General features: G+C 36.3%; 1 protein-coding gene across 1 annotated transcript in view; it reads right to left on the minus strand.

The window, feature by feature from the left end:
* Positions 1-25894, minus strand: part of LOC149814564 (polypyrimidine tract-binding protein homolog 1-like) — a 53528-nt gene that overhangs the window by 1257 nt on the left and 26377 nt on the right. Inside the window, exons 7-9 of the mRNA XM_089990133.1 lie at positions 6905-6962; positions 6706-6810; positions 6539-6620 (exon numbers count right to left, since the gene is read on the minus strand). Coding sequence (XP_089846259.1) covers positions 6539-6620; positions 6706-6810; positions 6905-6962 — 245 coding nt within the window. The remainder of the gene's footprint in view (positions 1-6538; positions 6621-6705; positions 6811-6904; positions 6963-25894) is intronic.

Consider the following 25894-nt stretch of genomic DNA (forward strand, 5'->3'; position numbering starts at 1 on the left):
GTGCAAATTTTCCATGATGCTGAATTCTGCAGACAAATCAATACTTATGTAAGCAATTGTACTATGCAGATCTGTTGAATTATGCAAATTTTCCATGATGCTGCATTGTACATGAACCACTGGTCTTTATCTTGATAGCATACCCCTTCATGTGCAAAAATATTAAGTGGAAATATTACAAATTGGGACAACCACCAAATCCAATTCACGGCTCAGTTATCTCTTATTTTTTGAAGTATTAATAATCACCAGAAGAGGGTAAATACATAATAGTGTCCAAATCCATAAGAAATTAAACGTTTTTGGGTCATAAGCCACTAGACTATTGTCTCATTGAAATCAAATCCTTTACCCTTGGCAACAGTGACCAATACACAATATATTTGATGCAAGAATCAAAAACTTAGTCCATTGCCTTTTCCTGTGAATGTGCTAATCTTATTCTTGCACTCTAGTGGCCTGTGACCTTGCTATTTAAAGTAGACTTTCTTGTTGTGGAACAATAAAGTTAAATTACTTTCTACCATACAATATACGATATCACTTGTATTCTGTACCATTGATAGTACCATAATACCTAGTGAACCTCAATGTTTCCTAACATTCTTTGGAATGATTCGGAGATAAGACTCCACAAATGTGATTGTAAAATTGTCTACGAAGAGACAATACTCAAACAAACACAAATACTTTATAAAAGAAGTGCACTAAAGCACTCTCACAACACTTGAACAAAATACGCAAAAAGCGTATAAATAATAAACATGCAATAATGCATGTATTTCATAAATAAAAGCAAATGCTTGAGACTCTCAAGCTACTTTTACAACAAGGGGGAACACCCCTATTTATACAAGAAAGGAGAGGTGCAAGGGGGCTCCCCAAAGGAGTCGTTGGGGAGCTCCCAACGGTCACAATTGTGACCGTTGGGGGCTCCCCAACGACTCTATTGGGGAGACCCCCAATGCACCTTTTTGTAAATACAAAAAGGAAAAATAAAAAATAAAAGAAATTTAAAAATAAAGGAAAAATTACAGCATATTCCAAATGGAATATGCGCAAAATGTAAAAGGACTAAAATACCCTTTTCGGGTAAAAAGGGAAAAATGTATAAATATATATACTTATATATAGAGATACATATACATATACCATATGTATACGTATCTCTATGTATATAAGTATATATATTTATACTTACAATAATGTCTTTAAGTATACATTTTAACACTCCCCCTCAAACTTACGGTGTGATAACCGCAAGTTTGTCAAGAAAGAAATGAAATCTAGGCGAACAAAGAGCTTTTGTGAAGAAGTCCGCAAGTTGATACTCAAACGTCACGTATGGTAGATCAATGACCTTCTTCAAGTATTCTTCCCTGACATAATGGCAGTCCATCTCTATATGCTTTGTTCGCTCGTGAAATGTGTGGTTCTTGGCAATATAGATTGCACTTTTATTGTCACAGCAAAGCTTTGTTGGTTCTTTGACAACTACTCCCATATCTTCCAAAAGACGTTGAATCCATACTATTTCCATGGTGGTAGATGCCATGGCTCTGTATTCGGCTTCAGTGGATGATAAGGAGACCTTCTGTTGCTTTTTACATTGCCATGAAATCAAAGATTTTCCTAAGAAAATACAAAAACCAGTGGTGGAGTGACGGTTACTAGGGTCACCTTCCCAATCTAAGTCAGTATAAGCAAGCAATTTTAATTCAGAAGAAGAGGATAGGAATACTCCCTTATTCACCATTCGCTTCAAATATCTGATGATGCGAAGCACAGCACTCATATGAACGGTTGTAGGAGCATGCTGAAACTGGCTGGCGATGTGTATAGCATGTGACAAATCGGGTCGAGTAATGCTGAGATACATTAAAGAACCTACCAACTGTCTGTAAGGAATAGGATCGATTAGAGGAACACCGTCGTCAATCTTCATTTTTGCTCCCACAATTTCAGGGGTTTCGCATACTTTGTCATCAGAAATTCCTGATCTGTCAATAATCTCACAAGCAAGCTTAGACTGAGATAAAAAATAACCACGTTGCGAATAGGCAACCTCAATTCCAAGAAAATATGTCAGAAATCCCAAGTCTGACATCTCAAATTTTGAAGTCAAGACGGACTTAATACCCTTGACTCCTTGAACATCATCACCTGTAATTAACATGTCATCAACATATAGTAATAATATTACAATCCCTGCCTTAGATTTTCTAGTAAATAGAGCAGTGTCAGTATAACAGGAAGAAAAACCATTTTCCAGCATTACACTGGTAAATCTGTCATACCAGGCTTTGGGGGCCTATTTCAAACCATAAAGGGCCTTTCGAAGACGAAGGACTTTATCTTTAGGGATCTCCATGATGGTGGAGCATACATATACACTTCTTCATTAAGATCACCATTTAAAAAAGCATTTTTCACATCCATTTGAAAGATATTCCAATTTTTAATAGATGCAATAGTGATAAGACATCTAACTGTAACCATTCGGGCTACAGGAGCAAAAGTTTCTTCATAATCAATTTCATACTCTTGCCCATACCCTTTTGCAACTAAGCGAGCCTTATACCTTTCAAGAGATCCGTCGCTCTTAGTTTTAACTTTAAAAACCCATCGACAGCCTATAGTTTTCTTTCCTATGGGTAGAGTTTGGAAATCCCAAGTTTCAGCCCTTTTAAGAGCATTAAGTTCATTTTGCATAGCTTCTTGCCATTCTATACATTTTTTTTGCTTCTTCAAAATTTCTTGGTTCAAAATAAGAGTGAATGGCACTAAGACAAGCCCTATATCGGGGTGAGAAGGAATCAAAGGAGACAAAACGAGTGGGAGGTCTCCTATTCCTCTCCGATCTTCGGTGATCGAGAACAGGAACAAGTTCATTATATTGATGAATAGCACTTCTAAAGGTGTTTTGGTTTCTACGAGAGTATGTTATAGGATCACTTGCAATCCTGCCTTCTTGTTGGTTATGCTCTTCGACATTACTCTCAATGTTCTCATCATGGTTTGATGATACATCATCATCACTAGATGTATCATCATTACTAGACAATAAGTCAAAAAGGAAGGAATAATCAAAATTTTCTTGTTGAGAAACAATTTTTTCAAATCCACTTTCATTTTCCAAAAAAGTTACATTTCTAGAGACATATAACTTATCTTCTCGAAGATCATAGCATCGAAATCCCTTTTGAGTTTCAGAATATCCAAGAAAAGCGCAGGGAATAGCCTTGGGAGAGAGTTTGTCATTCTTATTCGTAAGTATGAAACATTTACACCCGAAGACTCGTAACCTATTATAATCCGGTTCGAGTTTATATAAAATCTCAAAAGGGAATATTTTCCCTAATATTCTAGAAGGCAAGCGATTTATCAGATAAACAGAAGCAAGAGCTGCTTCAGCCCAAAAATTTTTAGGGATGTTTTGGGAAATAAGGGTTCTAGTGGTCTCAATGATATGCCTATGTTTTCTTTCGGCCAACTCATTCTGTTGAGGGGTTTTAGGACAAGATCTTTGGTGAATGATTCCTTGATCTTCAAGATATATTTTAAATTGGTTGGAGAGATATTCTCCTCCAGAATCGCTTCTAAAAATCTTTATGTTACTATTAAATTGATTCTTGATCATTGAATGGAAGGTTCTAAAGCACGAAAAGACTTCATGTTTGAATTTAAGAAAAAAGATTCATGAATATCTAGAGAAATCATCCACAAAAATCACATAATAAGAAAAGCCTCCTTTTGAGACTACAGGTGCTGGTCCCCAAACATCGAAATGAACAATTTCAAAGGGTTTTGATGAGAACATAGTTCTTTGCTCAAAAGGTAAACTTTGCATTTTTCCGAGAATACAGTCATTACAAGAAAAGATTTTAAAACTTGAAGAGATTCCATATAGTATAAATCGCCTTTTCTAAAGTCTTCCCCAATCAATTTTCCGGACAGGCGATCCTGTATTAAACATTTATCACATGAAAATTTAATATCACAACCATGGTCCGAGAGTTGAGAAATAGAGAGAAGATTTAAGTTAAGTTTAGGTATAAATCTAATTTTAGGAATAAAAAAATCTTGAGTTTCAAAATTACCTATTCCTTTAATTTCAAGAGAGGTTCCATCCGCAGTGGAAACAAAGGATGGAGAAACATTTTTTGAATAATCGGAAAGTGAAAACATGTTTGGGGACATATGAACAGATGCACCTGAGTCCAAAAGCCAAGAGACTTTACCTGGAATGGAAGAAGTAGACACGGCGGCACCGGATGTAGCTCCCTTGAGAAGAGGTTGAAGGGCTTCCATTATTTGGTTCAACGAGAGTGACCCACTTGATGATGCCTCTTTCTTTTGTGGTGCACCGGTGGTGGCCATAGCGAGAAGCTTCTTCCATTTGGGACATACGGGCTTGATATGCCCCGGTTCTTTACAAAAATGACATATAGTCTTGCTATAGTCCCTCTTTCCTCTTTGTCCACCATCTCCTCCTTGATTTTGGAATTTAGAATGAGGAGGACGATAGGTCTTTACATTGTTTCCGGGTCTTGATACGGCATTAACCTCATTGTTTTCTTCATGATTACAAGGAACCATAAGAACACTTGATCCTTGTTTACATAAACTCATGCGAGTCTCCTCACCACTTAATTTGGTGAGAACATCTTCAAGAGGGGGAGGAGAAAAAGAGGATAGAAGTGATGACCTTATTTGCTCAAATTCCGGTCTCAACCCATTCAAAAAATTGAAGAAACGATCTTCTTCAAGTTGCTTGTGGCGAAGTTCAATTGCCTCTCCACTCCATTTTGGTTCGAGCATAAAGAGCTCATCCCAAATAGAGGAAAGATCGGCAAAATATTCCCTAATAGACATTTCACCTTGAGTAAGGGAGAGGGCCTTCTTTCGAAGGTAATACTTATGGGATAGATCTCTTGATGTATACATTTTCTCGAGATAATGCCAAGCTTCCGATGCACTTTTGAATTTGATAATGTTGGCATTAATCTTTGTTTCGACGGATGCGAAGAACCAAAAAAGAATCTTGAAGTTCTTCATTTCCCATTCGTCGTGTTTTTTGGAGTATTCCTCAAGAGCTTTGATTCTTTCCTCTCCTTCAAGAATCTTGATTTCACTTCCGTCCATTACGGTTATCTTGGGTTCCGGTTCCGGAATTGTTCCTTGCACATAACCCCACAATCCTTTTCCTTTTATGTGGGCCTCCATATTCCTGGCCCAAATATGATAGTTGGACCCATTCAACTTGAAGCCAAGGGCAAAGTGAGACTCTTTCTCACCCATTAAGGCGTAAAGAGAAGGAGAAAAAAGACGTACCAATACAATGTTTCAACTTCTACTTTGCACAAGATCCTTCTAAAATATTTGAGAAGCAAGATCCACCACTTCAATCTCTAAAGATCTGAAGGCACGGTTTTCGAGGCACTCGAACAAAAGAGGATCCCACGATCTTCAATCACCAACCGAGCTCTGATACCATGTAAAATTGTCTACGAAGAGACAATACTCAAACAAACACAAATACTTTATAAAAGAAGTGCACTAAAGCACTCTCACAACACTTGAACAAAATACGCAAAAAGCGTATAAATAATAAACATGCAATAATGCATGTATTTCATAAATAAAAGCAAATGCTTGAGACTCTCAAGCTATTTTTACAAGGGGGAACACCCCTATTTATACAAGAAAGGAGAGGTGCAAGGGGGCTCCCCAAAGGAGTCGTTGGGGAGCTCCCAACGGTCACAATTGTGACCGTTGGGGGCTCCCCAACGACTCTATTGGGGAGACCCCCAATGCACCTTTTTGTAAATACAAAAAGGAAAAATAAAAAATAAAAGAAATTTAAAAATAAAGGAAAAATTACAGCATATTCCAAATGGAATATGCGCAAAATATAAAAGGACTAAAATATCCTTTTCGGGTAAAAAGGGAAAAATGTATAAATATATATACTTATATATAGAGATACGTATACATATACCATATGTATACGTATCTCTATGTATATAAGTATATATATTTATACTTACAATAATGTCTTTAAGTATACATTTTAACAGTGATCACCATAGTTTATTTAGTATGATGTTTAAAGAGTTTTTATTTGGAGGGGTCAGAGGCTCATACTGTACCATAACTTCATCAGAAAGAAACAGGTTTTTAAATCAAAACAATTCAAGCCAAAGCATGTTGCCTCTTAAACAAGCTGTCATAAACACATCGATCAAGTAAATAATACATGCAACCATAATTTTCTACTAGATAATATGGTATGATTAATAGTGTGTTGTGTGTGTAAGCATGAATGCATGTTTGTGTCTGTGTATGTATAGATAGACATCTCTCTCTCTCTCTCTCTCTCTATATATATATATATATATATATATATATATATATATAGAGAGAGAGAGAGAGAGAGAGAGAGAGAGAGAAATCAGCGAACTGTATCACCTTAGGCGAAGTTGTTTTAGGATGTTCTATAACCATCTGAATTCAAAGTGAAAGGCTTTGGACGTACCTGGGTATTGAATTAATGCTTGCCATCCACCATTCTTCTCAAACATTGCAATTTTTAAAACAGTTCCATAAGCAGAAAACACCTAAATATCAAGCCAAATAAGGAGAGCTGTAAGAACTGTGTGACCTTCGAACTAGTGAAATTATATGGTTAATCATAGTCAATACCGTGTGCAAAACATCGACATTTACTGCATACTGCATGTTTTCGATAGATGCAAGCAGAACATTGCTCTCTGGCTCCCTTAATTTGCCATCAGGCCCCACACTAAACTGCACACACGCAAGAGCTTTCAAGCCATGAGGCCATAAACTGCATAAACAATAAACCAGCTATGTGTGTGACCAAAAGAAAAAAAAAACTTGCCTGAGCATTGGCATCAATTGCTGAAGCAGCAACAGGAAGGTAAGGATTAGTGTAGTCCCTAAGATGAAACCACAAGGTTAACATGAGTTTTTTATGACAAAATATTGGAGATAAAATATATAAAACGAGAAATAATCAGTTTACTATGGACGCTTCTGCAATAAAATGTAATATAAATTTTGCACGATGATAACATTGTGTTAGCTAGATAAGCACAGTATACTGTGGACCTAACATCCTTCATAAAAAAATAAGAGAAAAATCATCCACCTTAAAAGCCTGAAAAAACATTCATCACCACATCAAAATGTCCCATTGATATTTCCATAATAACCTGACTACCTACCTTTCATATTGATTGTAAGAATGTACTTCCAATAAAAACGTCTCTCTCTCTCTCTCTGTGTGTGTGTGTGTGTATATATATATATATATATATATATATATATATATGCTAGTTGTGAAGTCATAATTTACCTGCAAGCCTGCGGGAACTTATCCATGACACGTCGAGTCAGTATTTATGATAGACCCCAAATTGTACTGTATTGTACGATACATACAATACACACTCATCGAAATATGAGTATGTATCACATCGAGTTACCTGATCAATACGCTACAGGACTGGTCAATATTGTGTCATTAGCTTTATCTATTTGTTTTATGGTCTTGATTATTTATCTTGTATTCACATGCATTCTTTTTCTTTTAAAATGTCATCAATTACATTAAATTTTGCTTTCAACTTAGTTTTATTATTCAATGTTTTTAATTATATTGATTTGGAATCATTGTTCAAGAGCTTTCTTCTCTCTATATATATATATATGTGTGTGTGTGTGTGTGTGTGTGTGTGATCTTGCAGTAGCAAGCACATTTTTTCAAAAGAAAGATGAGCACTTGATAACCTTTAAGAGTAGAACACACTCAACGCAAATTCATTATTTACTCTTAAGATGAAGGGAACTAAAAATGTGTAGAAATTGCGAAGTAATTCCAGGAGAATGTAATACCAATCAGCATAGACTAATTTTGGATTTATACATAAAGAACAAGACAATTAGAAGATATATGAAGAGAAATCCAAGAATTAAGTGGTGGAATCTCCAAGGTGATAATGTAAAAAAGTGAACATTATTACTTAAAACAAGAGTGAAACTGAATGGTGATTGTTGACCAACAGTGGCAGCAGATGGCATGTAGAATTAAGTCGGTTGTCAAGCAAGTGCTTGGTGAGACCAAAGGCAGATGTCAGATGCATAAAGAAACTTGGTGGTGGAATGAAGAAGTTCAAAAATTAATCAAGGATAAAAAAAGTATCCTTTAAAGAATGGCAAAAAACAAGAAGCATGATACAACAACAACAACAACAACAACAACAACTACGCCTTCATCCCAAAACAATTGGGGTCAGCGATATGAACCAAAAAAGAAATTCATTTTGGGTCTTCCACATGAATCCTTTTCCTCCAATCATTTCTATCCAACGCCATGTCCTCGGTGAGGTTCAAAGCATTCATATCCTTTCCTATCATCTCCATCCAAGTCTTCCTAGGCCTACCCCGACCTCTTTTAACTAATATATTTTCCCATTTCTCCAACCTTCTAACTGGAGCATCATTAGGCCTTCGCCGAATATGTCCAAACCACCGTAAACGATTCTCTCGCATCTTATTTTCAATGGGTGCAACACCTACCTTCTTACGTATCTCTTCGTTCCGAATCTTATCTTTTATTGTATTTCCACACATCCATCTAAGCATCCGCATCTCAGCTACACTCATTTTTTGAATATGATGTCTCTTGGCAGCCCAACATTCCGTACCATATAGTAAAGCGGGTCTAATAGTCGTCCTATAAAACTTTCCCTTCAACCGCAATGGCATTCTACGATCGCACAGCACTCCAGTAGCACTTTTCCATTTCATCCACCCAACCTTTATCCTATGATTTACATCTCCATCAATTTCTCCATACTTTTGAATGATGGATCCCAAATATTTGAAATAATCATTCACCGGTATATCTTGCTCACCAAGCTTCACTACACTCCCATCACTACTTCGTTGCTTACTAAACCGACATTCCATATATTCAGTCTTACTCTTACTCAACTTAAAACCTCTAGCTTCCAATGTCTGTCTCCATAATTCTAACTTAGCATTAACCCCAGCTCTAGACTCATCAATCAAAACAATATCATCAGCAAACAACATACACCACGGTACATTTTCTTGAATTGATCTCGTAAGCTCATCCATCACTATCGCAAATAGGAAAGGGCTTAAAGCAGATCCTTGATGTAACCCAACAGTTATCGGAAAATTGGTTGTCACCCCTCCACAAGTGCGGACATTGGTTACTACTCCTTCATACATATCTTTAATTATACTAATGTACTTGAGAGAAACACCTTTCTTCATCATTGTCCACCAGAGAACGTCCCTAGGTACTCTATCGTATGCCTTCTCTAAATCAATAAAAACCATATGCAAATCTTTGTTCCTCTCTCTATATCTTTCAATAAGTTGTCTAAGAAGATGTATAGCTTCCATAGTTGATCTTCCAGGCATAAAACCAAATTGATTCTCCGATATCATGACAACCTTCCTCAACCTAGACTCAATCACCCTCTCCCAAAGTTTCATAGTATGACTCATGAGTTTTATACCACGATAGTTTGTGCAATCTTGTATATCACCCTTATTCTTATATAAAGGCACCAAAGTACTCTTCCTCCACTCATTAGGCATCTTATTTGTTCGCCAAATCAAGTTAAAAAGATTTGTCAACCATTCTAAACCTTTCTCTCCCAAGCATTTCCAAGCCTCGATAGGTATACCATCTGGGCCAACTGCCCTTCTTGATTTTATTTTCTTCAAAGCCTCTGCAATTTCTTTCTTTTGAATCTTGCGCATGAAGTCACGATTTATCTCATGAAAAGGAATGGAGAAGTCTCCAAGATCTTGAGCATGACTATCATTAAATAGCTTATCAAAATAATCTTTCCATCTCTCCTTAATCTCCTCATCTTTGACTAAAACCCTTTGCGTTTCATCTTTGATACATCTAACCATACCCAAATCCTTCGATTTCCTATCTCTCATCTTTGCAAGCCTATAAATATCCTTCTCGCCTTCTTTGGTATCCAACTTGTCATAAACCTCCTTATATACCTTAGCCCTCGCGTTTCGAACAACTTTTTTAGCTTCCTTCTTTGCTATCATATACTTCTCCAAATTCTCATTATCACGACTCTTACTTAGATTTCTATAACACTCTCTTTTAACCTTAATAGCTAATTTGACATCCTCGTTCCACCATGATGTATCCTTACCTAGTGGTGCACCGCCTTTAGACTCACCCAATACCTCCTTAGCTACTTTTCTCATACCACCCGCTATCTTATTCCACATTGATTCTGAATCCTCCTCGAGACACCAATCAACTTCCTTAACTACCTGCTCTACAAACATTCCTTGTTTAGCTCCTTTCAATGCCCACCACTTAATTCTAGGATCTATCCTATGTCTATCCCTTTTGCGGCATTGTCTAATTCTAAGATCTAAAATTAAGACTCTATGTTGTGTAGCTACACTTTCTCCTGGTATAACCTTACAATCGATGCAACAACCCCTATCTCTCTTTCTAAGTAGGAAAAAATCTATCTGACTCGTATTAACCCCACTTTTAAATGTTACTAGGTGAGACTCCCTCTTCCTAAACCAAGTGTTTGCTAAGATCATATCATAGGACAAACAAAAATCTAAAATCCTTTCTCCACTTTCATTTCTTTCTCCTATACCATAGCCTCCATGGATATTCTCAAATCCATCCCTACTAATGCCTACATGTCCATTAAGGTCACCGCCGATGAAAAGCTTTTCTCCATAAGATGTCTCTTGTACTACTCCATCTAAATCTTCCCAAAATTGATGCTTAATGGAATCATCTAAACCTACTTGAGGTGCATAAACACTAATAATATTAATAATATCCGTACCTAATACTAATTTAATAAGTAAAATTCTATCACCCTTCCTACGGACCTCAACTACATTATCTATAAACTGACGACTCATAACAATCCCTACTCCATTCCTATTCCTATTTATTCCTGTATACCAAATCTTATATCCCCAAGGTTCTATCACATTAGCTTTCTCACCTACCCATTTGGTCTCTTGAAGACATAAAATATCAATCTTTCTCCTACACATAACATCTACTAACTCTACCAACTTACCAGTTAAAGACCCTATGTTCCAAGTGGCTAACCTAATTTTATGGTCTTGGACTAACTTCTTTACCCCCACCCGTCCAACAAAGTGAGGGAACCCTTGCCTATTTGACACCACACCCGGGCACTGGTGTGACGCGTCGCTTCTGGGCGACGACCTAGCAACCCTTGCACATTTATCACTGCCTCCGGGCCTAGAGAGTACAGCGCGTCGCTCAGTAGGGAATGCCCCAACGAAATTCTCATATTGGTTCATTTTCATAGGATATGACAGTTTTTATGCTGGATGTCACAGGCCTACCGCAACCCTCCTCCTTTATCCGGGCTTGGGACCGGCAGTGTATAACTACATAGGCGGAGTTAAAAAACAAGAAGCATGATGGATTTGGAAAAATACAAGTTAGCAAAAGAAAGAAGCAAAGAAAGTCATAAGGCAAAGTATGTTGCCTATGACAATATATACACTAAATTAGAACAAAAGAGTGTGTAAAGGATATATATAAACTAGCTAAAAGTAGAGAGTAAAACTAGAGATTCAAGCCCAATGAAGTGTATTAAGGATGAAGATGGGAAAATTTTGGTTAAAGATAACCAAATTAAAGAAAGATGGGAAAATATATTTGTCATCTCTAAAATAAACAATGGAATGATGAGGTAGAGCAGGACAGAGATTTTAACCAGAGAATGGTGAATAGAATTGATGGAGTGAAAATGCCTATAAAGAAGATGAAGAAGAGCAAAACACTCGAGCCAGACAAGATACCTAATGAATTTTGGATGTCAATAGTGTTAAAATGTAAAACTGTACATATATATATATATATATATAATATTATATTATTATATATATATATAAATACATTTTTCATTTCTTTCTTTTCTGTAATTTTTTTCCTTTATTTTTTTTTTTGTCTTTATGTCATCTAGTTCAGTTTGAACTAGAATGACTGTTGCTAGTCAAGTCCTGTCCAGACTTGACTAGCATAAGAGTTGTTGGACTGACACATTCCAACAGCTCTAAATAGAGCTGTTGGATTGTGTCCAACAACTCTATTGAGTCCTCTTTCAGCTGTGTATATAAAGGGGTGCAGCCCCTCTTGTATTTCATTCCAATGCTTCTTAAGCAATTGGTTTTTCATATCAATAAAGAGTACATTTTTATTTTTATTTTTATTTTGTTTCCAGTTATACCTTTTTAAGGGTTATGCATTAGTGTCATTCTTGACACTTGCCCTTGTGAATCTAAGCTCGTGTTTCGAAGATCCCCATTTCATTTCATGGTATCAGAGCCGCGGAAGTACTAAATCTTGAGGAAAAGCTACCTCGGTTTCTGTGCCTGTTTGCAAAAGTGTTCGCCACTTGAAGAGAAGTGTTTTATCACTTCATTGGGGAAGATTTCACATCTTGTTGTATTGTTTTTTTCTTCTTTCTTTTTCATTTTCTTTCTTGTTTCTCTTCTATCCCTATTCTTTCTCTCCTTGTAATCGATGGATGACAATGATAAAGTCACCATCATGCCTATGAAACTAAGCGATACGAACTATGTAACATGGGCTTCAATCATGAAGCACCATACATGGGGAAAAGGCCTATGGGGGATTGTGGATGGTTCCGATTCGGAACATAAGCTATCTCTTACTAAAAAGGAGAGAGATAAAGAGGTCCCTCTATCGGAAGAAGAGAAAATCAAGGTTATTGCCTCATACGAGAAGAAATGGAAAGAATGGAGAATATCTCATGCAAAGATAATGTCATGGCTTATCAATAACGTTGACATTAAAAAATGCTTAAGTCTTGCCAAATTTGATCATGCCGATAAGGCATGGGAATACCTTAAGAATATGTATTCCCTTAAAGATATTGCACACGTGTGCAACTTCCAAGAAAAAGTTCGAATGATGACACAAGGAGACAAAACTATTCGTGAATATTACAATGGGTTGTCCGAACTTTGGGAAGAACATTCTCTTTTAGAACCAAAGTGGCATTGTGTCGAAGACATCGAGCTTCGTCAGAAACAACTCGATGCTGAACATTTTTACCAGTTTATCACTGGATTAAGGCCGGAATTTGAAACCACTAAATCGGCCCTACTTCACCGGGGAAAAATTCCTTCTATTGTTGAAACTATTGAAGAGTTAACAATGGAAGAAAATCGTCTCCGGAAAGGTTCTTTAAAAATTGAAGATGATTCCATTTTAGCCGTGTCTAGACCAGGGAATCATGTTCGATCATATAGGCCTCCTCACTTTAACCGACAAAATGGTGACTATGATAAGAAGAAAGTTATTTGTCATCACTGTCATGAACCGGGACACTACAGGCCACAATGTCCCAAACTTAAGGAGCTGAGAGAAAAAAGAGCTGCAATTGCTGGATCGGAGCCTAAAGATCAGGATGCACCAGTTTCCCTGACCCAACTAATGGAGATCCTTCAGCCTCTCATCAAAGGTGCCTCTGTGAAAATATCTCAAAAAAGAGATAAAGTGTGCGATAAGCACAACACCACCAATGTGCACAAATGCACAAGAACACTTAGAACAAATGTACACAAAGGTACAATAAAGAAACTCAAATGCACAAAGGCATACAAAATCTAAAGAATTTTATTGAGAAGAATGGAGAACAAAAGCTCCAAGAAGTGCATTTTATAAAAGGGGAACTCCCCTATTTATAAGAGGAAAAGGAGCCTTGGAGGGGCTCCACTAGCTGTTGGAGCCCCTCCAACAGTTAGAATTCTAACCGTTGGAGAGGCTCAACAGCTAGTGTTGAGCCCTCCAAGTTGACTTTGAGTCAACAAAAATAAAGACAAAAAAACTGAAAAGAAAAAAGGAAAAGTAAAAATAAAAAAAGAATTACAACATATTCATAATTATGAATATGCGTAAAAGATAAATGACTAAAATACCCTTGCGGGTTTTACAAGAAAAAGGAAACATATATATTTACATATATATAGAGAGAGAGAGATAGATACATATACATATATACATGATGTATATATGTATATGTATCTCTCTTTATATATATATGTAAATATTTACATAAAGAGAGATACATTTTAACAACCTCCCTCAAACTTAGGGCACAATGACCGAAAGTTTGCTAAGGAGAAAGTTGAATCTTGGAGAGCAAAGCGCCTTGGTGAAGAAATCTGCCAACTGATATTCTGAAGTTACATAAGGAAGATCGATGACTTTTTGTAGATATGCCTCTCGGACATAATGGCAGTCCATCTCAATATGCTTTGTCCGCTCATGAAACGTGTGATTCTTAGCAATATAGATTGCACTCTTATTATCACAACACAACTTTGTGGGCTCTTGAATTGGAATCCCCATGTCTTGCAGCAACTGATGAATCCAGACAATCTCCATAGTTGTAGACGCCATGACTCGATATTCTGCTTCGGTGGATGATAGAGACACCTTCTGTTGTTTCTTACATCATCATGAGATCAGGGATTCACCTAAAAAAATGCAAAAGCCTGTAGTGGAGTGACGATTATTTGGGTCACCTCCCCAATCAGAGTCAGTATATGCAATTAAATTCAACTCACAAGATGATGAAAGGAAAACTCCCTTATTTAAAGTTCCCTTTATGTATCTGACAACTCGGAGAACGACACTCATATGAACGGATGTAGGAGCATGCTGAAATTGGCTTGCAGTATGCACGACATGAGAGATGTTCGGCCTTGTGATGCTAAGATACATTAGAGATCCCACAAGTTGCCGGTAGGGGGTAGGATCCTCCAAAGGTTTCCCATCATCGATCTTTATTTTTTATCCCACAATTTCAGGGGTCTCACAGATAATACTTGATCTGTCAAGAATCTCACAGGCAAGTTTAGTTTGAGACAAAAAATAGCCTTTATGAGAGTAGGCTACCTCGATACCAAGAAAGTAAGTCAGATACCCCAGGTCTGACATTTCAAACCTTTCTTTTAAAGTGGTTTTAATGTTTCTGATGCCCTTTATGTCACTACATGTTATCAACATATCATCAACATACAACAGTAAAATCACAATTCCTGCATCAGACTTTTTGACGAACAGAGCAGTGTCAGTGTAGCATGAGGAAAAACCATTTTGAACCATCACATCATTAAATCGATCATACCATGCCTTAGGGGCTTGTTTTAAACCATAAAGCGCTTTTTGCAAACGAAGGACTTTCCCCTTTGGTACGTTCATACCAGGAGAAGCATCCATGTAGACTTCTTCATTAAGGTCCCCATTTAGAAATGCATTTTTAACATCCATTTGATAAATATTTCATTTTTTAATAGATGCAATGGTGATCAGACACCTTACAGTAACCATTCGTGCAACAGGAGCAAAGGTTTCTTCGTAATCGATGTCGTATTCTTGACTATATCCTTTTGCGACAAGACGGGCTTTATATCTTTCGAGAGTGTCATCACTCTTGGTTTTGACTTTAAAAACACATCTACATCCTATTGTTTTCTTTCCTTCTGGAAGACATTGAAAAACCCACGTTTTGGCTTTGTTGAGGGCTCTAAGTTCGTTGTCCATGGCATCCCTCCATTCTATCATTTCCTTAGCTTCTTTAAAATTTCTAGGTTCTTGATATGAGTGAATGGCACTAAGACATGCCCTATGCTTTGGAGAAAAAGACTCATAGGATATAAATCTAGAAGGATTTTTCCTAGATCTTTCAGTTCTTCGAGAGTTGTTGGAAGATTCACTAAGATCACTATATTTCTCTATAGCACTTCTAAAAGTGTTTTTATCTCTATGAGTATAGGTAATTGGTTCATTTATCATTTCTTCTTCATCATGAATGGTTTGAGGAATACTTTCACTTATATCCTCATTCTCATTTAATTCATCATCGCTAAAAAAATCTTCATTTCTAGATAATAGTTCAAACAAAAAAGAATAATCGGCATTATCTTCATGAGTTTTGTGTTCTTCAAAACCACTTATGTTTTCTAAAAAGGTTACATTTCTTGAAACATATAGTTTATCATTCTTAATATCATAACACCTAAAACCTTTTTGGGTTTCCGAATATCCTAAAAATGCACAAGGAATAGCTTTGGGAGATAATTTATCATTCTTATCGGTGAGAACAAAACATTTACAATAAAAAATTCTTAACCTATTGTAATCGGGTTCTTTTTTATACAAGATTTCATATGGAGATATTTGATTCAAGTTTTTGGATGGAAGTCGGTTGATGAGATAAATCGATGCAAGAGCCGCTTCGGCCCAAAATCTTTTTGGAATTTTTTGAGAAATTAGCAAAGTTCTTGTAGTTTCAATTATGTGTCTATGTTTTCGTTCGGCCAACCCATTTTGTTGGGGAGTTTTGGGACAAGACCTTTGATGAACAATCCTATTATTTTCAATATAACTTTTGAAATCATTTGAGAGATATTCTCCCCCGGAATCAGTTATAAGAATTTGTCATTTACTATTGAATTGATTTTGTATTAACATGTGAAAAACCTTAAAAGTAGAGAAAACCTCATGTTTATGTTTGAGGAAGTATATCCAACTACACCTTGAAAAATCATCCACATAAATAACATAATACGAAAAACCTCCCTTAGACACAATAGGTGCCGGTCCCCAAACATCCGAATGCACAATTTCGAAAGGCTTAGTTGAAAACATAGTTCTTTGTCCAAAAGGTAAGCTTCTCATTTTACCAAGAATACAATCATTACAATTGAAATTGTCTTTACATAAGGTTTTAGCAAAATGTAAATACGAAAGCTTGACAATATTTGGATGCCCAAGGCGTTTATGCCAAACATTTATATCCTTATGTTGGACAACATTACAAAAAGAGGTTTTTGGAATTTGAAGAAATTCCATGAGATAAAGATCTCCCTTCCTAGAGCCTTCCTCAATCAACTTCCCAGACCGACGATCTTGTATCCAACATTTATTTGATGAGAATTTGATATCACACCCATGATCCGATAGTTGAGAGACCGAAAGCAAATTTAAATTTAGTTTTGGTATAAATCTAACTTTTGGAATAAAAAAACCTTGTCTTTCAAAATCACCAATTCCTTTTATTTCAAGAGAAGCCCCATCCGCGGTGGAGACAAAAGACGGTGACAAATTTTTTGAGTATTTAGAAAGTGAAAAAACATTTGGAGTCATATGAAAGGATGCACCCGAGTCTAAGAGCCAAAGAGTCTTACCGGGAGGAGAGCAGGTGGTCATGGCGGCTCCGGAAACGGATCCCTTGAGGAGTGGTTGAAGAGCTTCCATGATTTGATTGAGAGACAAAGTAGCATGATTGGAAGTAGAAGGACCTTCCTCCTTGGTTGATTGGAAAGTAGTAGACATAGCCACCATCTTCTTCCATTTAGGGCATACCGGTTTAATGTGACCCGGTTCTTTGCAAAAATGGCATATGATCTTACTATAATCTCTTCTTCCATAATGCCCACCATTTTCTCTTCCTCCTTGATTTTTGTTAAAATGAGGAGGTTTATAGGTTTTAACATTATTCCCTGGTCTTGAGACGGCATAAGCACCCTCATCCTCATCTTTAGAGGGAACGGCCAACACACTTAGATTGGTTTTATTCATTCTCAATCTAGTTTCTTCTCCACTTAATTTGGTAAGCACATCTTCCAAAGGAGGGGAAGAGAAAGAAGATAAGAGAGAGGATCTAGTTTGTTCAAACTCGGGTCTAAGCCCATTTAAAAAGTTAAAGAAATGATCCTCTTCTAATTGTTTGGCTCTCAATTCAATAGCCTCACCACTCCATTTAGGTTCTTGGAGGGCAAGCTCATCCCAAATAGTGGATAACTCGGCGAAATACTCTCTAACGGACATTTCTCCTTATTGAAGGGTTAAAGCCTTCTTTTGGAGATAGTATTTATGGGACAAATCTCTTGAAGTATACATTCTTTCAAGATATTCCCATACTCGATATGCCTTTTTGAACTTTAGAATGTTGGCATTAATTTTGGTCTCAACCGAAGAGAAGAACCATGAGAGTATTTTGTAATTTTTCATTTCTCATTCTTCATGCTTCTTATTGTAATCTTCAAAAGCCTTTTCTCTTTCTTTTCCCTCAAGAACCTTGATCTCCCCTCTCTCAAGGGTAGTAATTTTCGGTTCGGGTTCGGGAATAGTTCCTTGAACATATCCCCAAAGACCCTTTCCTTTTATATGGGCCTCCATATTCCCGGCTCATACATGATAATTCGTTTCATTCAATTTGAAGCCAAGAGAGAAGTGAGAATCCTTTTCGCCCATTAGAGAGGATACAAAGAGAAATAAATGCGTACCACAATGCGAAATGAGTCCCTTCTTGATGTAGGAAGCTTCTAAAATATAGAATGAAGAGCCGAGTCTTCACTCCAACCACCACAACTTAATGGCACGCTTTACGAGGTACTCCAACGAAGAGAAAAAGCACGATCTTCTTTTCCTTTAAGCCTAGCTTTGATACCATGTGAAAATATCTCAAAAAAGAGATAAAGTGTGCGATAAGCACAACACCACCAATGTGCACAAATGCACAAGAACACTTAGAACAAATGTACACAAAGGTACAATAAAGAAACTCAAATGCACAAAGGCATACAAAATATAAAGAATTTTATTGAGAAGAATGGAGAACAAAAGCTCCAAGAAGTGCATTTTACAAAGGGGGAACTCTCCTATTTATAAGAGGAAAAGGAGCCTTGGAGAGGCTCAACAGCTAGTGTTGAGCCCTCCAAGTTGACTTTGAGTCAACAAAAATAAAGACAAAAAAACTAAAAAAAAAAAAGGAAAAAGAGGAAAAGTAAAAATACAAAAAGAATTACAACATCTTCATAATTATGAATATGCGCAAAAGATAAATGACTAAAATACCCTTGCAGGTTTTACAAGAAAAAGGAAACATATATATTTACATATATATAGATAGATACATATACATATATACATGATGTATATATGTATATGTATCTCTCTTTATATATATATGTAAATATTTACATAAAGAGATATATTTTAACAGCCTCTTCCTCATCTGAAGCTTCAACCGGCGCAACAGCCTCATCTTTTTCTGATCTAGGTAAAATTTCTTGGCTCCTTGACTCTGGCGCATCTTTTTATATGACCCCAAATAATCAAAGTCTATCCAAATGTGTTAAAAATAAAACAAGTGTGTCAAAGGTCTTTACTACTGATGGGACTTCTCTTGAAATAGAAGGAATATGAAATTTTGAAAAAATTTATAAAACAAAAAAAAATTCTATTCCAGAAATTAAACATGTTCCCAAATTAAATTTAAATTTTTTATTTGTATCTCAAATTTCTGATTATGGGTGTAATATTTCTTTTTCTTCTTATGGTTGTTGGGTACAGGATCGTCAGTCAGGCAAGCTGATTGGGTAAGGCCATAGAGAAGGAGGACTCTATTATATGGATTTTTTGGAAATGCCGAAGAAAGTTTTTTGTTATAATATTCAAAAAATAGAGTTGGAACTGTGGCATAAGAGACTTGGTCACCTACATATAGCCAAAATCCAACATTTTCCAAATCTAGGAAAATTTTGTAACTCTGAATCATTTGATTATAAAGATTGTATTTTCGGCAAAATGAAAAGATTACCATTTCAGAACAGAACCTTTTCTCTACAAGACCACTTGAATTAATACACTCGGATGTTTGGGGTCCTGCACCAGTAATTTCTAAAGGAGGATTTGTTTACTATGTTATTTTTGTCGATGATTTCTCCTGACATATGTGGATGTACTTTCTCAAACATAAGTCTGAAGCAGAGTTACCGGAAGCGCCTAGGCAAAAGGGGAAGCGCGCTTCGGAAGCGCGAAACGTCGCGCTTCCGAAGCGTGAGGGGAAGCGTCCCCCTTTTTTGGGAAGCGCGCTTCCCTTTTATGGGAAGCGCTTCCCCCACGTTTCCCCCACGCTTCCCCCACGCTTCCCCCTCGCTTCCCCATTTTTTCCATTTTTTCGCTTCCCCTCGCTTCCGGTTCGCTTCCTAGGTCGTTTCCGAGACGGTTCGGAATTTTCTTCTAAGTGGTCCCACGCTTCCTCGCTTCCTAAATTTTTGAAAGTGCCTCGCTTCCCGCTCCTGCTTCCCGTATCGCTTCCCGCTCCCGCTTCCTCGACTGGTAACTCTGGTCTGAAGTATTTTCATACTTTCAAACTTTTCATAATATGGTTAAAAACAAGTTTCAAAATGATATTACTATTTTTCGCACAGATTCAGGGGGAGAGTTTTTATCCACAGATTTTCAAAATTATCTTAAATTGCGTGGCATCACACATCAAAGATCTTGTCCTTATACACTTCAACAAAATGGACTGGCAGAATGAAAACATCGCCATATTATAGAAACCACTAGGACTTTATTAATAGCAAATCAAGTCCCGAAAGACTTTTGGGCAGAAGTTGCCTTAACTGCCACCTATCTCATTAATAGGATGTCATTTTCTTTGTTACAAAATATCACTCCCATTGAAAAACTTATGAACATTTCTCCATACTACTCTAGACTAAGAATATTTGGGTGCAAATGTTTCATATTTACTGACAAAAATGATAAACTTTCCCCTCGTGCGATTCTCTGTGCCTTTTTAGGATATTCTGAAAACCAGAAAGGTTATAGATGTTTTGACTTCAAAAATAATAAACTATATGTGTCTAGAAATGTTTCCTTTCTTGAAAAGGAGAGCTTCTTTGATTTTAGAAAGTTAAAAGACGTCACTGAGTACTCCTTTTTGCTAGATCTAACATCAACATCTGATGAATATGACCTTGACTGTAACTTTGATGATGATCAAAGAATTATTGATCTTAATGTTGAAAATGAAGAAGTTCATAGAGATACTAGTATTCAATATTCCAGGCGACAAGAGTCTAATCCTCCATGTGCACTTGAAAAATATTCTAACATTCCAACTAGACAATCATCCTGAGTCTCGAGGCCTCGAGGAAAGTTTGTATCATACGAGTCTTTCTTACCCACATATAGGGCAGTTATTGCATTAATTCACTCATATGAAGAACCATCCACATATTTTCAAGCAAAAAATGATATCAAATGGATAAAAGCCATGAAAGCTAAATTAGATGCACTTGAAAAGGCTTCTACATGGAATATTCAAGATCTTCCTTCAGGAAAGAAAACTATAGGATGTTGATGGGTTTATAAAATTAAAACCAAGAGTGATGGTACTCTTGAAAGATATAAAGCCCGTTTAGTAGCCAAAGGTTATGCCCAAGAATATGGGATTGATTATGAAGAAACCTTTGCTCCGGTGGCTCGTATGACTACTGTCTAAACCTTAATTGCCTTAGCTTCTATCAAAAAATGGTCTATTTTTCAAATGGATGTCAAAAATGCTTTTTTAAATGGAAAGCTAGTTGAAGAAGTATACATGGAACCCCCTCCAGGTCTAAGTATTCCTAAGGGTAAAGTCCTTCGCTTAGAAAAAGTTCTTTATGGACTTAAACAAGCACCAAAAGCTTGGTATGATAGGTTTAGTCGTGTTATGATTGATATTGGTTTTCAATTCTGTTTAACTGACACTGCTTTGTTTATTAAGAATTTTGTTGCTGGGATCATTGTGCTTCTTCTCTATGTGGATGATATGATCATCACCGGAAGCGATAAACAAGGACTTGAAACAAGCAAAACACTTCTTAAATCTCATTTTGAAATGACTGATTTGGGCTTTTTGAGATATTTTTTAGGCATTAAAGTTACTTATTCTCCTAGAAGATATTTATTATCTCAAACTAAATTTGCTTTTGATATTGTTTTCAAGTCTGGTATTACTGATGATAAGAAAGTTGACACTCCAGAAGTTGTTACTGTTAAAATGAAGATTGATGATGGAGAACTTCTTGTAGACCCTACTCCTTACAGACAGCTTGTCGGGGCACTTTCCTATCTATCCATTACCAGACCAGATATAGCACATGTTGTTCACACAGCAAATCAATTTCAACATGCTCCTACTTCTGTTCATATGGGAGCAGTCATGCGTATTATCAGATACATCAAGTCCTCTTTTTCACCAGGACTTTTCTTATCTTCCTCCTCTTCTCTTGATTTAATTGCATATACTGATGCTGATTGGGAAGGTGATCCCAATAACAAATACTCAACCACTGGCTTTTGTGTCTTTTTAGGGGAATCATTGATCTCGTGGAGGTGTAAAAAGCAACAGAAGGTATCTCTCTCATCCACCGAAGCTGAATACAAAGCCATGGCAACCACGACCATGGAAGTAGTTTGGCTCTGACGACAACTTCCTAACATGGAGCTGAAGCAACAAAGGCGTCACAAATGTGTTGAGACAACAAAAGTGCGATCTACATTGTCAGTAACAGAACATTCCACGAATGCACCAAACACATCGAAATGGATTGTCACTACGTCAGAGAGAAATATCTACACGGGATAATTGATCTGCCATATGTCACTTCAGAATATCAGTTAGCAGACTTCTTTACAAAGCCTCTCGCTGCTCCCCGATTTCACTTTCTCTTAGACAAACTTTCGCTCATTGTACCGTAAGTTTGAGGGAGAGTGTTAAAATGTAAAACTGTACATATATATATATATAATAATATTATATTATTATTATTATATATATAAATAAATTTTTCATTTCTTTCTTTTTTGTAATTTTTTTTCTTTATTTTTATTTTTTGTCTTTATGTCATCTAGTTCAATTTAAACTAAAATGATTGTTCCTAGTCAAGTCCTGTCCAAACTTGACTAGCAATAGAGCTGTTGGATTGACACATTCCAACAACTCTAAATAGAGTTGTTGGACACAGGACTGTGTCCAACAACTCTATTGAGTCCTCTTTCAGCTGTGTATATAAAGGGGTGCAACCCCTCTTGTATTTCATTCCAATGCTTCTTAAACAATTGTTTTTTCATATCAATAAAGAATACATTTTTATTTTTATTTTGTTTCCAGTTATACCCTTTTTAAGGGTTATGCTTTAGTGTCATTCTTGACACTTGCCCTTGTGAATCTAAGCTCGTGTTTCGAAGATCCCCATTTCATTTCAAATAGGTAATATTAAGATAACGTGGTTAATTGAATTGTTTAATAATATTTTGTCTACAGAAAAAATGTCGGAAGAATGGAAACAGAGAATTTTGATTTCTATATATAAAAATCGAGGTGATATTCAAAATTGCTCTAACTACAAGGGTATTAAACTTATGAGTCACACCATTAAACTATGGGAGAAGATAATAAAGAAACATTTGAAAAGAGAATCAAATGTATCGAAGAATCACTTTGGCTTTATGCTAGGAAGGTCAATGATAGAAGTTATTTTTTGTTAAGACAACTTATAGATAAATTTAAAGAGAAGGGTAGAAATTTGAATATGGTTTTTATAGATAAAGCTTATGATAGAGTCCCAAGGAACTTAATTTGGTCAGTGTTAAGGAAGAAACAGATCTTTTATGGATATATTAAAATACTTTAAAATATGTATGTAGAGGCATTTATGACTGTTAAACTACATGTGGTGAGACAAGGTTGTCCCCAATTAGAGTTGGGTTACATCAAGGATCTGCTTTAAGCCCATACCTTTTTGCCTTAGTTGTGGATGAAATAACTTCTTCTATCCAGGTAGAAGCTCCTTGTTGTACGCTCATAGTACTAGTTAGTCATGATAGAGACAATATACAAAAGTAACTAGAACTTTGGAGGCGCATACTAGAAAAATAGTTTAAGAATTAGTAGAACAAAAACTGAATACATGGAATGCACGTTTAGTTAAGAAGCTAGTGGAAGCATTGTCATAAGAATACAATATATGTTTGTTCAATAATACCATAAGTTTCGGTAGTTAGGGTGTAATATCTCGTAAAAATCTTGACTTGTTTTAATTTTATGAATATAATTTTTTACCTAAAATAATAATATTTTTGCTGTTTGGATTTATATAATATATAATATATTCATACTAGAGCTGACACTAACTTTGGATCCGGATATGGATCATGGACCTGTTGGATGGGATCCATGACACATCCATGTTAAGATAAATAAGTGATTATAATAATGATAAAAATAACGACTATAGTGTTAATATAATGTATATAATATATAATATATATAGTAGTTTAGTTAAGGAAGGACGTCTATTTCTAGAAAGAAATAGAAGTCCTATTTCAGAGTTTGACGTCTCCTCCTTAGAGGAGTCTTATTTGTTTTATAAAAAGGGGTATAAGCCCTCTCTCTCAATTACGATATTGAGAGAGAGAGAGAGGGCAGCGCGTGGCCTACACCTCTTTTGGACCTTCAACGTCTCATTCTTCTTCTTCCTCTTCTTCAAGGTTCAGCCTATAGCAAGAAAAGATACGGGTCTCTCTCTCTTAACCCAGTAGAAAGGGGTGTAGCATGGGTCGATCATGCATGGGTTTAAGGAAAATCGCAGAATAGGGTGGAAGCCAATGTAGTTGTAAAGTCCGCAAATTTTCTGAGTTTTTTCAAAAATGATACAGGATTATTCCTGGTACTTTTCTGAGAAATTCATCGACCATGATTGGATCGATGAACTTTAGGATGTTAAAATGGTTTAGAGCTTAATCAAATGCATTATGGATCTGGATCTTGGTAGAAGATCCACACATATCGACATCCATAAAACCTAGTTTTGAGGATACTTTAGATACTCAAGAGATTCACTGAATCTTTGGGTTTACTATGTTCGGATCCAGTATATATCTGAGTTTATAAAGCTTATAAGAAGGACTCGGATCCATTTAATGGATCCGGTCCGGGTTCAAAATAATTTAGAGCCGAATCTCTAAAGAGATCCGGAACACTCAAAACCTTTAAGGCATGAGATTGAATCCATTGAAAATAAAGATCCAATCTCAAAAAATAATTTGGATCCAAATATATATCCATATCGATAAACATCATAAATTAAGAATTTGATTAGAAAGATAGATCAATTCTCAAAACATGTGAAAACCTTATTAAATATGTATATATACATAAATGCTTGTGTTTGGATCCGAGATCCAAACAAGACCCAAGATGGATCTCACATAAGAGAATAAGGATTTTGGATCCATTCGGATCCAAACCACCCTCCATGCAGTTATATGTGTATATACATATATGTATATATATATATAATAGATATATATATAATTAGGATTGAGTTGGATCCAAATGGACTCAACCCAATCCGAATCAAAACACCTAATATATATATATATATATATAAGAGTAAGACTGAATATATGGAATGTCGGTTTAGTAAGCAACGAAGTAGTGATGGGAGTGTAGTGAAGCTTGGTGAGCAAGAAATACCGGTGAATGATTATTTCAAATATTTGGGATCCATCATTCAAAAGTATGGAGAAATTGATGGAGATGTATATCATAGGATAAAGGTTGGGTGGATGAAATGGAAAAGTGCAACTGGAGTGTTGTGCGATCGTAGAATGCCATTGCGGTTGAAGGGAAAGTTTTATAGGACGACTATTAGACCCGCTTTACTATATGGTACGGAATGTTGGGCTACCAAGAGACATCATATTCAAAAAATGAGTGTAGCTGAGATGCGGATGCTTAGATGGATGTGTGGAAATACGATAAAAGATAAGATTCGGAACGAGGAGATACGTAAGAAGGTAGGTGTTGCACCCATTGAAAATAAGATGCGAGAGAATCGTTTACGGTGGTTTGGACATATTCGGCGAAGGCCTAATGATGCTCCAGTTAGAAGGTTGGAGAAATGG

This window comes from Nuphar pumila, chromosome 15, assembly GCF_984573655.1.
Source record: "Nuphar pumila chromosome 15, dmNupPumi1.hap1.1, whole genome shotgun sequence".
Taxonomy (NCBI): domain Eukaryota; kingdom Viridiplantae; phylum Streptophyta; class Magnoliopsida; order Nymphaeales; family Nymphaeaceae; genus Nuphar; species Nuphar pumila.